An 18,544-nucleotide genomic window follows, 5' to 3' on the forward strand; every position below is an offset into this window, starting at 1 on the left:
AAGGTATTAGAAATAAAATAAAACTACAGATTTTAATCAACTTCTTGAGCAATAAGCTGTTTGACAATGCAGTCAAGCAAATATTCTTATTTTGATTTAATGAAAAAATAATGTGGAAATTAAAGATCTCAACTTTCCTACCTTATAAAAGCTTAAAATGAATTTAAATATCAATCATTTCATTTCTGAAATTAATTTCTGATTGGCATATGTCATATTAAAGGAGGTATATGTACGATAGCCTCTTTTGAAGGAAAATTAGAAATACAGAGAAAATTATTTAACAGAAGATGTTTATTTTTTTTTTTTAAATGTGATTAGTGTTTACCTTTGCACAAAATGTTACTGCAGGGCCTAATCCACTAGTGCATGTCAATCCCAGTAAAATGTACACAAAACCGATTGAGTATGAATACAGCACCTAGAGCAGATAAAAATAAAGCAGAAAAGAGTACTATCAAACTGAAAGCGGAAGATCAAGGGTTTTAACTATACGGCACAATTAGGTTTGCAAACAAACATTTGAAAAGAAACATCATCGTTTCAATATGGCCCAAGTTTCCAGAAATAATATTTGATTATAATGTTTTGTAAGTCTATGCCTCATTTTATTTACAAGATAACACCTACTAATACTAATCCTTTCATATATGCTTACATATTCATTTCTTTCTAGGCTTAATTACTGAAATCAAACCAGATTTTCATGTCAGAGTTCGGAAAAAGTATACTTAAATGAACAAAACAAAAGCTTTAAAGCTACTTATAAAACATATACAAACTAAGTTTCTAAAAGACATTAAAATATAATGAAAATAATCAGTATATGCCATATCTACTGCTTAACTTCTCTATTTTCCAACCAACCTTTTAATTCCAATTTGCTATGCTTCTCATAAACAGAATTAGCAGCAGCAGCGGCAAACCTAAATAGGGGCCCTGTGTCAGGCAGGTACTGTGCTGAAGCTTGGTACGGACTATTCTATTTACTCCACACAACCATCCTATAAGATGGGCATTCTTGTCATCATAATCCAATTTCCAGATGAAGAAACTAAAACTTAAAGATATTAAGTAATCATCCCCGAATGACAGCTAGTAAAGCCAGGATATGAACTGAGTTATCTTATTCCAGAGCCTACCATCATAACTCCTGCATTATATTAACTACCTACATTCTCTCAATTCTCTCTGTGCCCATCTTTACCTTATCTACAATGAGCAGTGATGATGATCAAAAAAAATCTTAACCAGTTTTCTGTTATTAGAGAACACTTAAGTTGCCCCATTCTGTGTCAAGAAAATAACAGGAAAGAATAGTTCTGTCTATCTTTAATTTAGTATGCTGTTTCTGTCTAGCAAGGTGGTTGGTTATAAAATCAATGAAAACACACACACACACACACACACACACACACATTTTCCTATATAAAAAGCAGGTACAAGACAGAAAGACATTATTTGCAATATCTGCAAAAAGATGAAATAAAACTTTAATAAGTTATTAGCAATACCTGTAATAAGAAATGTGCTGGATTTACATGAAGAAAACTTTAAACTCTAATGGACATTGGAAAAAAAAGACCATGTGAGTAAAAGAAAAGTCATACCTTATTCTTGATTGAAATAATCAAGATGCCATTCTCCCTAAATTAATTTATAATTCAATGCCATACCAATCACAATACCAATGGAATTTTTAGTTTATTTGGGGATATAAACACCCCAGAATAACTATTGGTAGTAATACTCTGCAAAAGAAAAGGAACAATGGTAGCTAGTCCTAACAGATAATAAATGTATGATAAAGCTGCTGTCATTATATGTACTATTGCAAAAATAAATTCAAAATACGATTCTGAATGCTACACTAGAGTATGTTATGGTAAAGAGGGCATGTAAAATGAGCTGAAAGTAGATTATTTAATAAATGGTATTGGAAAAAATCAGTGGTCATTTGAAAGAAAAGTTGTTTTTTTTTAAGTTTTAGATTGGATTAAGGGCTTAATAAAAAAGGAAATCACAAAACTAGTAGGCAACAAGGATGAAATGTTCTAAATCTCAGGGTTGGGAAAGTTCTTTTCAACCATGATACTTAGCCAGAAGCCAGTGAAGAAAAGACAAATTGGGCTGTATAAAAATTACAAACTTCTACTTGGAAAAATACTACACACTAGAAAGAGAGGAGAGAAATAATGTAACAAAAGATTTTTTTTAATACATAGAAAACTAAATCCATGAGAAAAAAATCTGTCAACTATACAACAAGCAGCAGTGCTAGTTGTAGTTTTAGTTTTTACGTTCCTATAATGTTTGAATGCATTACTTTTATAAAAATGATAAACTAGTTTAAAAATGCAATGTTAGTCTTTGATAATGTAACTATTTCATCAAATTAGGTACATCACCATATTTTAAGTTTGTCTAATTTGAAGAAAAAGCACTAGAGTATTTACCATTTCAGAATTAGAAGCATTATGAAGTTTCATAGCTTTCTCTTGAACATTTCCAATGACAGCATCTGCACATAGTGCCAGGGAAATAAGCACCACACCTTCAAGAAGGTATTAAAAAAAACAAACAGAAAAAACTCCTTATTTAAACATATGAACACTAATCAAGTTTTATGAGAAATTTTATTGGTCTAAAAAACAAAAGCATATCTTCAACTATATTTGTTTGGTCATCCAGAATATTCTAATCCACAATCAGTTGTAACAAATACGTAGGTGATGATATTTTAAAAAGAAACTGAGTTAGTGCTGTCATTATTATCACATTTCAATAGCATATGAAATAACAGTTCCCTAAATAGTCCACTAGTGGAATAGTTCCACTAGTTCCATAAGTGTAGAAGAAACTCTTAGGATATCTATCCATTGGGATTGGTGGCTAGTCAGTTAAAGAAAATAACAACAATAACCAAAAAAAAAAAAAAAAAGAGTAAAGTTATTTTTGAAAAACCTTATTATTACTAAAATCTTTCACTTAAATCACATAAACATGCATGCAGCTGCCAAGGCCTTTTTCTTTGAGCATGGGTCCTGACTAGAATCCTGTATTTTCTCTTTTGTACAAACACACTCATAGCACACATTTTCCAAGATTTCCAAAGAGTTTTTGTTTAAAAGTGCACCACAGAGTGAGAATCCTTTCATATGTTTAAGAGTTTCCCTCCTTTAAGGTAATGTTTATATTTATACCAAACTGTCTACTACAACAGCACAGCATACCTTTCCTTCTTTAGCTAAAGCAGTGGCATGTAAATGTGCAAGTTCAAATGACAGTTGAAATGATTACTATTGCTATTCTCCTATAACTCATGTGCCCATTTCCAATGCTGCTTATCAAAGTTTTTGACTGGGCAAATAGCCTCCTGCCCTGTCAAAATGCAAGTGCACTGAAAAACAAACAAACAAACACAGTTTTATCTACAGAGCTATATATTGTTACATCTTATATGGAAAGTCCAAAAGCTTGATGTTAGATATGAAAATTGCAGCTGTTATACTATCATTTAAAATGCTTAAGAAATTTTAGAAATTCGTATTCTAAACTAAAATGCCTGTAAAGTAAGAATATAAATAAACTGCTTACCTGTCAGGTTGAAATTCGGTGCAACTGTGCTGTCAGCGAGGGTAAACCATATCAGACCGAGGCTCATACATATGGCTGCAGACACATCTGCAATATTGTAACGCTTTCCTGTAAAAAACAACTGTAAGTTGGCATAATTATGCAAACACCCAACCAGCTTTGTGTTAGCTCTATGTGTTAAGTACAGCAGGGATTTTTTTTTTTTTAATATCCAATGCCAAAAACGTAAACAGTTAAGTCAAGGCAGAAGACAGTCACAAGAGGGCTTCTGAAAACTACCAATGGGAGATAATATGTCCCTATAAGTTAGAAGCCAGAGCTACTTTATCTAGTATAATAGTGACACTAAAATACATACTTTGGCAAAAACTGACAGCAAGAATAATGAATACCCACACACATTAAAAAAATTCCTGGAAATATAGTGCCTGTCTTACTTTATGCATAATAAAAGGTTATGAATTTTCTTGTAGTTTTTAAGTTTACAAAGTAACCGAAGTAATGATTCTGGTTATATGACTCTAAGTTTGCAAATGTCATAATGATAAGATAACTTCCAGGCAGGTGAAAATTAAATTATTTTAATATATCCTTATTTTAAAAGTAAAATGTAGTGTGAATTTTTGTAAGGATTTTAAGGACAATATTATACGTGCCTAGTCAGTTGGGACACTAAATATGATTTGTGTGTGTGTGTGTGGGGAGATGGATTTTGCTCGTTACCCAGGCTGGAGTGCAGTGACGTGATCTTGGCTCACCGCAACCTCCGCCTCCCGGGTTCAAGCAATTCTCCTGCCTCAGCCTCCAGAGTAGCTGGGACTGCAGGCGTGCGCCACCAAGCCCAGCTAATTTTTTGTATTTTTAGTAGAGATGGGGTTTCACCATGTTGACCAGGATGGTTTCGATCTCTTGACTTTGTGATCCACCTGCCTCTGCCTCCCAAAGTGCTGGGGTTATAGGCGTGAGCCACAGCTCCCGGCCTAAATATGATTTTTAATAGGGATTTAGGTCAATTATTTTTTCCTATATGAAGTTTTCCTGAAATGATACATGAAGTAGTTGACAACACTTTCATTTTAAAAGGCTTATTCTGGGATGGTATCTAATGCATAAATGAAATCAGGCTGTATGAGAATTTCCGTGATACAGAAACACTCGACTATTAAAACACGAATATTCCTCATGACAATTAATATGATAGTTCCACTACTTGTTACTATCACTGCCTCTTCTTTTACTTGTATTTCCACAAAACTTGTAACTTAGCTGGGACTCTACAAATCACTAAGCCAGCAAGATTGGTAAAAATGCAGTTCTGCTCAGATTAAGCTTTACTTCAATATGAGAAATGCCCAAGTACAATGGAGGTGAAGTGTGGGAGCCCTGGAGAGTAGGATAATGAAGGAACTGAAAAAAGGGATCTTTCCAGGTACTTTTGAGCTAGGGTTTCAACATGTAACCATAATATTGCTGGAAATGTGGTAGATTCCGAAATAAAATAATAGAACAAGGTATTTTTTCCCCCTAAGTCCAAATTACTGACTTCAGATACTAAGGCATATCAGAGAGAGATCAGTGTTTTTATAATACCTTATTTTGGTAAGACGTCATTCAGAACTGTTACAATATCTAGAATGCTCATTGAAAATATAGCAGAAGTTTAATGTTTTTCCTAATGCTAGATGCCATAACATAGCCTATTAGTTTTAAATAGTATAAAAACATATCATTACTATACCTTGAATAAAAACTCCTCCTAGCATAACAGGAATCAATTTGCAGCACTTGAAGATGACTTGCGTAGGGTAATTCAGGTAACCCAAGGAAGTGTTTGATAATCCCATTGTACCCACAGTTAGAAAAGCTATTATCATGTAGGTTTTTCCTGGTATTCTGTAAAAGACAATTTTTAACACCTTCATTTTGGGACCCAATTCATACTACTGAAAGATAATGTGTTCACAATGTGTAAATGTCTAATTACTTTTCTAATTTCTGGTTAGTATTTCTGGAAATTCAGTAAAAATATCACTATTTAAAAAATCGTAATACTCTTGTATAAAAAAGTTAACAAAAATAACAATTTACTTTTATTTAGTCAACCACAAACCAGGCCACTCAGTTATGTAAAAAAAGGATTTAGATTTTAACTGAAGGTATAAATGTTGACAAAAGGTTTTCTTTGACAGCAGTTCTGGCTACAAATAAAAACCATCTTAACCAAAGTTGGAGAAAAAGAGCTTTTTTTTGTTTGTTTTTAGACGGAGTCTCACCCTGTCGCCCAGGCTAGAGTACAATGGTGTGATCTCAGCTCACTGCAACCTCCGCTTCCTGGGTTCAAATGATTCTCCTGCTTCAGCCTCCTGAGCAGCTGGGATTACAGGCGCCTGGAGACAAGGTGTCACTCTGTTGCCCAGGCTGGAGTCCAATGGCATGATCTCCGCTAAATGCAACCTCTGCCTCATGGGTTCAAGTGATTCTCTTGCCTCAGCCTCCTGAGTAGCTGGAACTACAGGCATGTGCCACCACGCCCAGCTAATGTTGGCCTACATAATGGTAAAAGACACCTTAACAATTTGAAAACTGTTAATTTTTAACTCTTGAATTGTTGTTGTTTCCTAATGTTTCCATCTAGCATTAGGAAAAATCCATCTATTCATTCTGCTAGAATAACCCAAGAATAATTTCTCTAGAAAAAGTTCATGTGGTTTAAAACCCTAGATATATTTTTATAACAATTATCTTATAGATCATCTCTCTGTATTCTATGTTATAATAATCAACTTTAAGATGAGGTATCTGACTCCCTCCTCATGATTTTCAATCTATCTAGAGCCTTAATTTAGCATCTTCAGGATTTGAGCCATTACTGTGAGCATATGCTCACTTTGACCAGGTATTTAATGGTCTAAACTAACAATCTTGTACACTGGTATGACGAACAAAATGAGGCACTATTCATATTAATAATGCTGCATAGATGCAATTTTAGAATTTGTGTTCACATTGAAATAAAGGCAACAAAATTCCTCATCTTATATATGGTTAGATACAAGGTAAAATAATTTACTGAAAAAAGTCAACTAAAACACATCATTTACATTTTGACTCTGAGGTTTTTTTCTACTTAACTACTAATATAGTAGTCATCAGTGAAAATCCACATGGAAATGACGTGGCACGCCCATATGTCAGTGTAAACGTGCTCATGCTATCCATGGGGCTGGACCTTCACTGGAATATCATCAGTGATGGTAGAGCACCACTTCTCCAAGTAATGATACAAGTCATGGTTGTCAGATTTCCTCAAAGATAAATGGCAAATCATTGGCAGAAAATAAAAATTCAAGTCAGAAAAATTAAAAGAAATGCAGTACAGCACAGGTAGAAAGAAATCCACCTTGAAACTCAGGAGAACTAAATCCAAAAGTAGCTCCAAAAGGAGCTAAAAAAACTCCCAGCATTCCTCCAAGTCTTTGTTTCCTCATTGGTAAAATGAAGAAATTAGAATTGATCAGCTTGCCTCTAGGATGCTATTTAATTCTTCAATTGCTTGCTTCCTTAGACATGGGGAGAAAACTTTTTTTTTTGAGTTGGAGTCTTGTTCTTGTTGCCCAGGCTGGAGTGCAGTGGTACAATCTCAGTTCACTGCACACTCCGCCTCCTGGGTTCAAATGATTCTCCTTTCTCAGCTTCCCGAGTAGTTGGGCTTACAGGCACCCACCACCATGTCTGGCTAATTTTTGTATTTTTAGTAGAGATGGGGTTTCACCATGTTAGTCAGGTTGGTCTCGAACTTCTGACCTCAAGTGATCCACCCACCTCAGCCTCCCAAAGTGCTAGGATTACAGGCGTGAGTACCACGCCCTGCTGGGGAGAAAATTTTAACTTTAAAAATCTTTTTAAGACAAATATGACAGCTCTCCTTCATTAAAAACTTACAGTAATTAATGTTACAAGGTATTCTTCGGTAAAAAATAATAAGCAGTATATTTAGGATATTAAAATTTACGATGTACTTCAGGGTACAGCACCATTAAATAAATTCAGATATGGGTGTATTTGCACAAATAAATTCAGAAATACATGACTGGGCATATTTTTATTGTAACATACCTTTAAAGACTTAAAAAAATGTTTTCTTGTGCCTTGGAAAGAAAAGGTTTCAATTCATAATTACATTATTATAAATACATAAATTCTCTTCCCAAATTCTTTCAGTTATATTTAAATCGAAAACCAATTATTTTATGTTTAAGTTTGTTATGGTCACATGGTTTAAAAGGATAAACATGATTTGAGGCCCCATTCCCCCTCATCTGGGTAGCTGATAGGGAGGTGTTTCTTTCTGAAATGTTACAGTTAGGACATGCATCCTCAATGCATCATTTTTCACATACAAAGGACAGTATTAGTGTCTTTTCAGTCAGAGGCCCAGTAGTTTGCAATAAGCAGTGAATCATCATCAGGCTTCCTTATATATTAGTCTTGACAGATACATTTAATTACTTCATATTCTATCACCTATGGCTATTTCCAGTACTCTTCTAGGTCTTTGTTTTCTTATTGGTAAAATGAGGAAGCTGGAATTCATCACCTTGCCTCCATAATTCTACTATGGAGAATCATGACAGAACATAAAAATAATGAAGATGATATTCTAAGGTTCAAATATTTTTACAATAATTGCTATAATAATTTATTGGCAATAAAGACAGGTTGAAAGGCAAAATGAGACCCAGGAAGAAACATGTAATATAGATTTAAATATTTTAAACTGTAGTTACTTTGATACAAACTTCAAAACCGTTTTATGTTAAAAAAAAAAGCTGCACAATTTTTGCAATCTTCACTAAAGGATTACACATTTGTATCCACGTTAGCATGTTGGTATGACAGCCGTTATTACATTTAAACTGCCCCATAGCTACATGATATATACACATATTAGAGTATGACAGAATGCGTACACTTCTTACATTATCCAAGAACATTTTATATTCAAATTCCTAATCAGTTTCTGTTTATAATCAGAGACTAAGTTCCATGGCATATTGTTCTATATGCCATTAAAAATATATCAAGGTATTTCTCACATCTAAATGGTTGCTAACTGAAATGATAGTGTCAAACAAGCACATTTGGTCTTGGTGAAAAGGAATAAAATGTGTTTCTCTAATGCTTAAGAATGCAACCTCAGCTATCAGACATCATATGGCAATGTTAGTTGGGGCATATCCCACAAAATATGACATTAACTTCACATTCTAAAAAAGCAGCATAAAAACAGATACAGACTGAGTATTCCTCATCCAAAACGGTGGGGACCAGAAGTGTTTCAAATTTCAACTTTTTTTTTTTTTTTTTTTCAATTTTGGGATATTTGCATCTGCATAGTAAGATATCTTGGGGAGTGGGACACAGGTCTTAATATGAGATTTATTTATGTTTCATATATATATTATATACATAACCTGAAGGTAATTTTATAGAACATTTTTGATATGGTTTGGCTCTGTGTCCCCACTGAAATCTCATCTTGAATTGTGTACTCCCATAATTCCCATGTGGGAGGGACTCAGTGGGAGATAATATGAATCATGGGGATGGTTTCCCCCATACTGTTCTCATGGTAATGAATAAGTCTCACAAGATCTGATGGTTTTATCAGGGATTTCCACTTTTGCATCTTCTTAATTTTCTCTTGCTGCCACCATGTAAGAAGTGCCTTTTACCTCCTGCCATGATTTTAAGGCCTCCCCAGCCAGGTGAAACAGTAAGTTCAATTAAACCTCTTTTTCTTCCCAGTCTTGAGTATCTCTTCAACAGCAGCATGAAAAAGGATTAATACAGTAAATTGGCACCAGGAATGGGGTGTTGCTAAAAAGATATCCAAAAATGTGGGAGTGACTTTGGAACTGGGTATCAGGCAGAGGTTCAAAGAATTTGGAGGGCTCAGAAGAAGACAGGAAAATGTGGGACAGTTTTGAACCACATAGAGACTTGCTGAATGGCTTTGGCAAAAAAGGTGACAGTGATCAACAGCAAGGTCCAGGCTGAGGTAGTCTCAGATAGAGATGAGGAATTTGTTGGGAACTGGAGAAAAGGTGACTCTTGCTATGTGACCTTTAGATATAACAAGAGACTGGCAAAGTGACTGGAAGCATTTTGCCCCTGCCCTAGAGATTTGTGGAACTTTGAACTTGAGGGAGATAATTTTAGGGTATCTGGTTGAAGAAATATCTAAGCGGCAAAGCATTCAAAAGGTAACTTGGGTGCTACTGAAAGCATTCCACTTAAAAAGGGAAACAGAGCAAAAAAGTTCAGAAAATTTGCAGCCTGACCATGTAGTAGAAATGAAAAACCCATTTTCTGAGGAGAAATTCAAGCTGGCTGCAGAAATTTGTGTAAATAACAAGGAGCTGAATGTTAATCCCCAAGACAATGGGGAAAAGGTCTCCAGGGCATGTCATAGGTCTTTATGGCAGCCACTCCCATCACAGACCAGGAAGCCTAGGAGGAAAAAAGTGGTTTTGTGGCCTGGGCCCAAGGTCACCACGCTGTGGGCAGCCTAGGAAGTTGGTGCCCTGTGTCACATTTTATACAATTTTGTGCACAAAACAAAATTTGTGTTAAGTACTTATGTTTGGAAGCTTCCATTTGTGTCACACTGGCACTCCTTTTCTAATTTTGGAGCATTTTTGGATTAGGAATGCTCAACCTGAAACTCATATTTCATTTCACCACTGTGATGTTAGTTGCATTAGAAATGAGTAACTGCACCTATTTCAGTGAAATTTATAAAAACCAAGTACGTACATCTAAATATTTTACCATGTTTTAAGAAGATATAACACTGTCAGTTGAGCCTAAAGCTATTATTTTTTATTTTGTAACACTGCATTTGAGAAGAGACTTCATTTTCTCAGTGCATAAATGAATAAAATATATTTAATATTAAGTTGGTTATACCAATTAAAAAAATCGTACTTATTAGATGTTTTGTTAATAGGAAGCATAAATTTCATGCATATTCAGTCTGCCAAAAAAAAAAAAAAATTCAACTAATACAAGTGAAATATCAGAAAATAAAAATAAACCACATACCTCCTCCTTTTGTCCTGAATAAGCTGAAGTTCTATTAGGCCAAATACGGAGTAAAAGGCAAACTGCACTAAAGTAAGGTACCAGCCATAGGACTTAAAACCCTCCATTGAAAATATTAATTCCTGCCAAAAGACACATGAACACTGTTAAGTCCAAGGCAGCACATTAATTTCCTCACAACAAATTCTTATAAACACAACATTTTTAAAGAAACCAAGCCCCACCTCCAACGACAAAAAAAAAGTAAATTAGAGATTAGAAGCTCTTTCATATCTATGTTATTTTTTGAAATTCTTGTAATATTTACATCAGTTAGTGATAAGCCATTCTTAACAAGTCATTAGATGTATTCTAATAGTTATCTGGTTTAATTTTAACTAATCAATCAATAAATCAAAATGAATAAATGAAGTGTATGTATGAATATGGGTATATCTATAAAAGACATTTCATTACCAAACCCCAACCATTTTCTTTGAACTATTTTGATATATAAGTATATATAACAGTAGCAATGTCAGTTTTCACAAAATGAAGTGGTCAAGTTATAAACGTAATTAGCAAGGGTTTGTGTAATTTTAAAAAACTTTGCATAAACCAATTGTAACTTAAAATATCTGATTATTAATTATAGAAAATTTGTTTAATGACACTTACATTGAAAATTTCAAATTCATTTTCCATTGCAATGGCTAACTCTGTTCCCAAGCTATTTGGTAACATTGGTATGCTGAAGAAAAAAATGTTTCTCAACAAGAAATTATAATCTCTATTTTTAATTGCTCTTCACTGTGGTATCTCAAGTTTTATATCACCTACTAGTGGAATATCAGTTACTATAAACATTAAAATTTTTAATTCATGTTTTTGTTTTACATTAATATTCTTCATAGCATTCTTGCAAGCTAACTAAAAAACAGTCACAATTCCACATTCACTTAAATTTACTTTGATATTTCATCTACAAGACAATGAAAAAGAACACAACAATTTTTAAGTTCACTAACTTTTTAGTACTACAGAATATTGGAAATATTATCTGTGTTTTAAGAAAATACATCATTTTCCTTTTCTTAAATTACAAAGGCTTTCTCATGTTATGGGAAAATATACACTAATTAAATAATCTTTAATAAAATTAGAAACTGGAATGGGTTCGAATGACATCCTGTTTTCACTAGCTTGGATCCTCACCCATCTAGCCCATGTCTTCGAAGGTCAGAAATTTGCTCCTGGCCAAAGGTATACAACTTCTCCAAACATAATGTAAATATGAGACAAATTGTTAGAATGTTAGAAATGTTTTGTGTCAGCAAAAATCACAGAACAATAAGATTCTGGCAAAGTTAGAAGACAAAACCAATAAGAATGAGAACATAAGAGGTACTTAAAAAAGAAACGATTCAAATATTACAGGATTCAAGAGATACCTTTAGAAAACCGTAAAATATCTTGATATATTTTTGCAAAAATGATTTTTTTATTACTGAGCTCCAAGAATCAAGAGCAAACTATGTTATCATTCAATAATTTTGGAAGATACCAACCAATACTTGAATCATTCTTTCTCTTGGAAACACATGGTCGCCAATATTACTTACATTTGGTTAAATATTTAAAAATAAATTTTCATAATTATGCTTTTTCAAGATAGTCTCTACATGTCCGTCCTCTCCACTTAAAATATTTAACTCTTGAATTTTGATGTTTCAGCAGACTTACTTTTAAGAAGCTCTTTTCTACTACTATACAATAAATTCAAATTTATGAATCAGCCAGCACCCTGTGACTATCTTAGACAAAACTAGTAAGTGCCCATATTGACTGCAATTATTATAATTAACATATTACAATCATATTTTTACCTGCAAATATCCATAAATTAGGTAAAATACAAAAACTCCAGCAACACATATGAAAAATTGAGTAAGTTTGTTAAACTTGCTGAGATTCGTGCCAAGTACCACAATGTCATCAATTGACTTGATGTGTGGTGACATTGTTTGAGTTTTGGATGGCACAGTGATAGAAATATATTTCCTGGAATTGTTGAATTTGAGATCCATTGTTATTTTGCTGCATTCAGTGCTTTCAGAGTTATCTTTGTTGTTTTCCTGGACTCTTGTTCTGTCTTTTGCTTGCTGTGTCAAGTCCTAAAGAAGGAAATAAGCAATTAAAAGAAAACAGTTAGATGATAAAGTTTAATCCTCCAAATAATATTCCAAATCATACTTTAAAATGATACAAATAAGTCTGTTTCTCTCTGGATATTAGTATATTAATTCCTGTATTCTGGTTTCCAAACCACCAAAAACAATATGCCTGCAATCTTCAAACAATTTGTCTACAGCTGATAAAGCTCAGTACATCACTAACTAAATATACATCATACTTATTTCCACAGCAACCAAAGCTAGTATTTCATCAAAGAACCAAGCATGCCTTTGCGTCTCTATAGTTTATGCGTACCATTCTCAACAATAAAGTCAATCTTTACCTGTAGAAGAGTAAAAAATAAGTACTTCTCCTTTAAATACTAAGACAATGCTAAGATATATTTGCTAATGACATTTAAAAAATCAACTAAAAAAATTCATGCCGGGTGTGGTGGCTCACGCCTGTAATCCCAACATTTTGGGAGGCTGAGGTAGGAAGATTGCTTGAGACCAGGAGTTCAAGACCAGCCTGGGCAACATAGCAAGACCCTCTCTCTACCTATATATATATAAAAATTAGCTGGGCGTGGTGGTGCATGCCTATAGTCCTAGCTACTTGGGAGACTGAGGCAGGAGTTTGAGGCTGCAGTAATCTATGATAGTATCACTGCACTCCAGCCTGGGTGACAGAGCAAGACAGTCTCTAGAAAATAAATGGGAAAAAACAAAAAACAAAACTAAGGCCCTTAAAAAGCTAAATTTATCAGAGACTACAGAAAGTATAATATACTTCAGCAGTAGCATCTCTTAGGTTAAAAAACATTTTCTTCCTCTGGAGCAAATCATTTTAATTTACATTGTTTTGGGATGTAAAAGGCTGCAGAAAATGTCATTTTCTGTCTGTCTGAAAAAAATTATAGAGCCACCAATTTCTCTTTGGATTTATATAAACGGAAATAATGAACTCCATGTGAAGACTGAGGAAAGACTGAAGAATTATGACAAAGTATAGAACAAAGCTATGTAAAAGTTATTTTCTTAGAAATGACTCATCTATTTTTAGTAATTCCATTGGGAACAAAAATTTAAACTCTGCGGATGAAGACAAATAAGAATAATTTGACAGTGAGTTTTCTTTTGGTAATTTTTTTTTTTTTTAACTGTTACAAGATGGTTTAAAATGGCTAAAATTAGTCGCCTCTTCATGATCACTTCTAGTTTGCCAATTTATAGAGATTAACCAGGTCATCCTTAGTAATCAAAGGAGGGGTCAAGGATCTGAATGCAACTTGTAACTAGCAATACAAAGCCACCACAACATTTTATAGGGCACCTGCCATATTTCTAAATAGTAAAGTATAGTTTCATGAAGTTTACTGTGTTCCTCTTCTGTTTCCCCATTTTCTTTTGTTCTTGCCCCCCACATTATGTTTCAATTGTTGTCATTTGTAAGACTTTTTATGTAATCTTGCAGGTATCTTCAAGATGTGACTTTCTTTTAAAACCATGCTTTAAATTACATCTCCTAAATATTTGGTCAAACCTGTGTTTGAATGTAGAAGAGACGAAAACCTTAACAATTTACTCTTTTCTATAATGTGTAGGCTTGGATATAGTACACCATTCAGATAAACTTGGCCTTACATATGTCTCTAAGTTTGCTCTCCCTCCACTTTCAATAAAGCCCTAAACCGCCCATGTTTCACTCCTGAAATACACCAGGGACTTTCAAACACCCCTTCCTTCTGTTCATGACATCTTTTCAGCTTGAGGTCTTCTTTCTCAAGGTCAGGTTTGGAAGTTCAGCTTTAACGTTCCCTCCTTTGTGACACCATCCCTAATCACCCCAGTTATTAGAAAAGAGAAATTGAAAGGCAAGACTCATATCTTATTTGTCTCTGCGTCCTTGGTACCTGGCATATACTCTGACCTGATATTCAGATGAACCAAATAAACTGATCCTCTCTCAAACTTCAGCTTGCAATCATTCACCTTCTGCTTGGATACAATTTTTGAAATGGATGGTGGTACTGGCAAACTTTATGAGCAAAACTGAAAATCTTATAGAAAAACAATGGGAAAAAATTACAAATAATGCTTATATATTTACATACACATACAAAATAAACAAAACTTCTAGAAAATATCTTTCCTGCTTTTATTGACATCAAAACATTTCTCCACAAGGTCACGCTTTCCCAAAGTCACCTTCTTCCGAGATGTTTGTAATTTAGTAAACTGCCAAGCAGTGATTTAGTAAACTGACTCAATAAAATGATAGGTAATATTATAAGAAAGCAGTATAGCATAATGCTTTCTCTATGCTTTGGAATTTTGACACATATGAGTTCCACATCTGGCTTTGCTACTTATTAGCTGAGGAGTCGGGCAATTTGTTTAACTTTTCTAAGCTTTAGATTCTGTACTTTCAAAAGTGGGAGGAGTTAAAAATGTGCCTATCACAGGATTTTTGTTAGGACTGTATGAATAAAAGTAAAAGTGCCTAGCATATGACAGTCCATAGTGTGTTAGCCGTCATTATTCAACTCATTAGAAATACTGCTAGGGTACATGGTGTGCTGAAGCTGACTCAACCCTTTGATGTGCAGCTGGAAATATGGACCTGAATTTCCAACCCTGGCTTCTCTCCGAGATCCAGAGCTCTACGTCTAAATGCTTCTTTGATACAGCTACTCATAAACTCTGCTGGTACCTCATACTAAAAATGTCCAAAGCTCAACTATTTTCCACTCAAAACAAATATACTGTTTGTTCCTATATTCCCAATCTTACTTAACAGTACCTAGTATGAACCACAGGCCAGAAATCTGGGAGTTACTTAAGAGTCTTTCCTTTTCCTCACATTCTATATTTTGCCAAGATTCCTGTTAACTCTACATCTATAACTATATCTAAAATGTGTTTCAGACCCTATCCCACTAGGTAGCCACTTTCTCTTGCTTAAATTACTAGATTAGCCTGTTTATAATCAACTCTTCCCTTTCTGACCCATCTGTCACATGGCTCAGTGTGATGTCTGATCATGTTGGACCCATGAATAAGGGCTCAAAATTAAAAATGAGTTGATGTTCTGGACCCTAATATCATATTATACATATTTTTACAAATACCTAAATTATAATAGTATAGATTTTTTGTTTTTATACTTAACCATTTCTGGGTTCCATGAATGTCTTCCAAATATTTAGGAGACATAATTTAAAGCATGGTTTCTCCTAAAACCATATGAAATCCTTAAGGCAAGGGATGGTATCTTCATATGATGTTCTAGCACATAACAAAAATATAAGATTAAATGAAGGACTTTACCGTACTTTAGAAGCACCATTTATTTAACTGATGTTATTCAGCCCCCTTTCAACACTTTACCACTTCTAATACACTTCTTGGCAACTTTATGTGCTGCACATCTAGGCCACAAGTGCAGAACTAAATCTCTCTAGCACTGTCTTTTCTACATGTGTGCCAAAATACTAACATCTCTACTGAAACTCCCCACAAAACATTTGAAATGAACATGAAAATAAATTTGTTTCCTATCAGTCTCATAAAACCTGCCCTGCAAAACCTTGTACTTAGAATGCTGTTTTATTAATAAGAACATCACTGGTGAGAAAGTGTGACTGATGAAGAACCTGATACCCAATAACTGTGTTCATTGGGGAATGTTTGCCATATCACTTCCACTTCAAACATTAATGACCAATATTTACTATCATCTAAAAAAGAAATGGGCCAAAGTCCTTATGGTGCAGGGAGCTAAAATGAAGCACGGAATTAAAATTAGTTTTCAGACTAAATGATTAACATTGTGCTTTGCTTTGGAAGTTCACAGAAATCCTTGAAATTAAAATGTCTAAAAAAAAAAATCACAGGTGTGTATCATTGTCTGAGGCCTCTTCCTAAAGTCAACACAGATATTCAACTTCAACTGCTAAAATGGAATAAAAAGGTAGCATTTCTGGCATACAATGCATATTTAAAAATTAAAATTAACTAGTGATAATGTTGAGTTACAATGACCTGCTGAAGTCACAATGATTTCAGTTTATTTTTGAGTTTTCCAACCGGAAGGAAAAACGTCCCACACCAAAAAAGGTAGAATACGGAAAAAGAAGTCATTATGGTGTCATTCATCTGAAAAAACGTGACTCTAACGATATTTTGCCACACTCAACGTTACAATTAAAAGAATCTTGCCATGCTATTATGCCTTGATGAACTGCGCTTCAGAATCAATCAGGACTTACGTGTACGATTACAAAACAGAAAAAAGAACGTTCCATCTTATTTCTTTGTACACACAACATTACACAAAGGTGGAGAAACTATATGATAATTTTTGAAGACTATTCTTTTTTTTTTTTAAGAGAAAAGTTAACACTAGACTTAATCTATGTATTAAGTAAAAATAAAAGCTAAATTATTTTGAAATGCTGCCTCTCCTCCAAGTTCCGAACTATCTCAATTCACTTAGAAAAACGTTTTATTAAGAAACAATTCTAGACTTCTGATACCCTAATGCTGAAAAAATGCAGAGACTCCACACTTTAAAAAGATTTTGTTAGCACACCAAATCATTCCACCTTCTACTTTCAATATTCCGCAAAAAATAATAAAAACACGGGGGAGAAAATTCAGTTGCAAAGATTGGAGGAAACCTGCAGAACTTCTAGTGGAAGTTTATGCCATAAGCTTAATAGCCCGGCAAGAACAATCACATTCTACTGCAAGCCACATGGAGATTGAGAGTACCCTGCAGTGTGCCCCTATTTAATAAACACGGAACCCGGAAACGGTTAACTGCAAATACAGTTAAGTCTAGATGTAACCAGGAGATTGACAGTTCTGCAGAGACCCCGAGAACAGCGTAAAAGACCCTTTGAGGTTACCTCACCCCTGCAAGTCCACAGATTGGGACCTGAGGGAGTTCTCGCCAGCCCGAGAGAGAAAAAAGGGCGAGAAGAAACAGATGCTCCTCCCTGGAAACCGTCCCGGCCGGTTTCTGCTCTTTAAAAAAAGGGAGCCACCCGTTTCTTCCATCCCGACCTCATTCATTCCTCGACTGCTCCTTCTGTATGAGGAAGATAGGCAGTGTCAAGGTTCTCTGGGGGAGAGGAGATCTAGGTCCCAAACACAGGAGGGGACCCGGAGGCACGCGTACCCCAGGCCGGTACGTCAACCGGAATGGTGACCACAGCCTGGATGGCGTCTCAGCCACACGGAGCATCTCCCCCTCCCCAGGTCCGTCGCCATCACCTCCTCTTCCTCCTCCTCCTCTCCCACTCCTGCACTTTCCACCGCGGCGGTCGCCTCCCCGGAAGACACTCGCAACTCTGGCTCCCGCGGGCCACTTCCGCCTATGTGTCCCAGCACGCGTGCGCAGACGCGCGGCCCCGCCTCCCGGCCGGCTTGCCGCAGCTCCCAGGGTGCGCGCCGTCACCTCCCGCGCATGCTCCATCGTGTTGAGCTGCAAGGCGGGCGCTGCCTAGGTGGGCCCCGCGGTGCGAAGGTCGCGCTTCAGCTATTAACTGCACCCACTGAAATGGAGTAGGGCGGTGAGCGCCGACCTGGCGGAGAATCTCATCATTCCATCAGCGCTCTGCCTGCTCCTGGCCTCCAAGCCTCTGAAGCCCTCCGGGTTTCAGCTGCTGGGTATCTCC

The 18,544-nt window shown here is 35.3% G+C and overlaps 1 protein-coding gene across 4 annotated transcripts in view; it reads right to left on the bottom strand.

Moving 5' to 3' along the window:
- Positions 1 to 18,247, bottom strand: part of SLC35B3 (solute carrier family 35 member B3) — a 34,538-nt gene extending 16,291 nt beyond the window's left edge. Inside the window, exons 1-7 of one of the 4 annotated variants that reach the window (XM_010338063.3) lie at positions 18,046 to 18,247; positions 12,570 to 12,857; positions 10,705 to 10,826; positions 5,336 to 5,490; positions 3,598 to 3,705; positions 2,457 to 2,554; positions 329 to 421 (exon numbers count right to left, since the gene is read on the bottom strand). In XM_010338063.3, coding sequence (XP_010336365.1) covers positions 329 to 421; positions 2,457 to 2,554; positions 3,598 to 3,705; positions 5,336 to 5,490; positions 10,705 to 10,826; positions 12,570 to 12,857; positions 18,046 to 18,111 — 930 coding nt within the window. In that variant the 5' untranslated portion in view covers positions 18,112 to 18,247. Of the gene's footprint in view, positions 1 to 328; positions 422 to 2,456; positions 2,555 to 3,597; positions 3,706 to 5,335; positions 5,491 to 10,704; positions 10,827 to 12,569; positions 12,858 to 17,773; positions 17,880 to 17,930 lie in introns of those variants that run through there. The other 3 variants (XM_010338064.3, XM_039462729.2, XM_039462730.2) reach the window with 3 other exon arrangements.
- Positions 18,248 to 18,544: the final 297 nt, after the last annotated feature.

This window comes from Saimiri boliviensis, chromosome 4 (assembly GCF_048565385.1).
Source record: "Saimiri boliviensis isolate mSaiBol1 chromosome 4, mSaiBol1.pri, whole genome shotgun sequence".
Classification (NCBI taxonomy): domain Eukaryota; kingdom Metazoa; phylum Chordata; class Mammalia; order Primates; family Cebidae; genus Saimiri; species Saimiri boliviensis.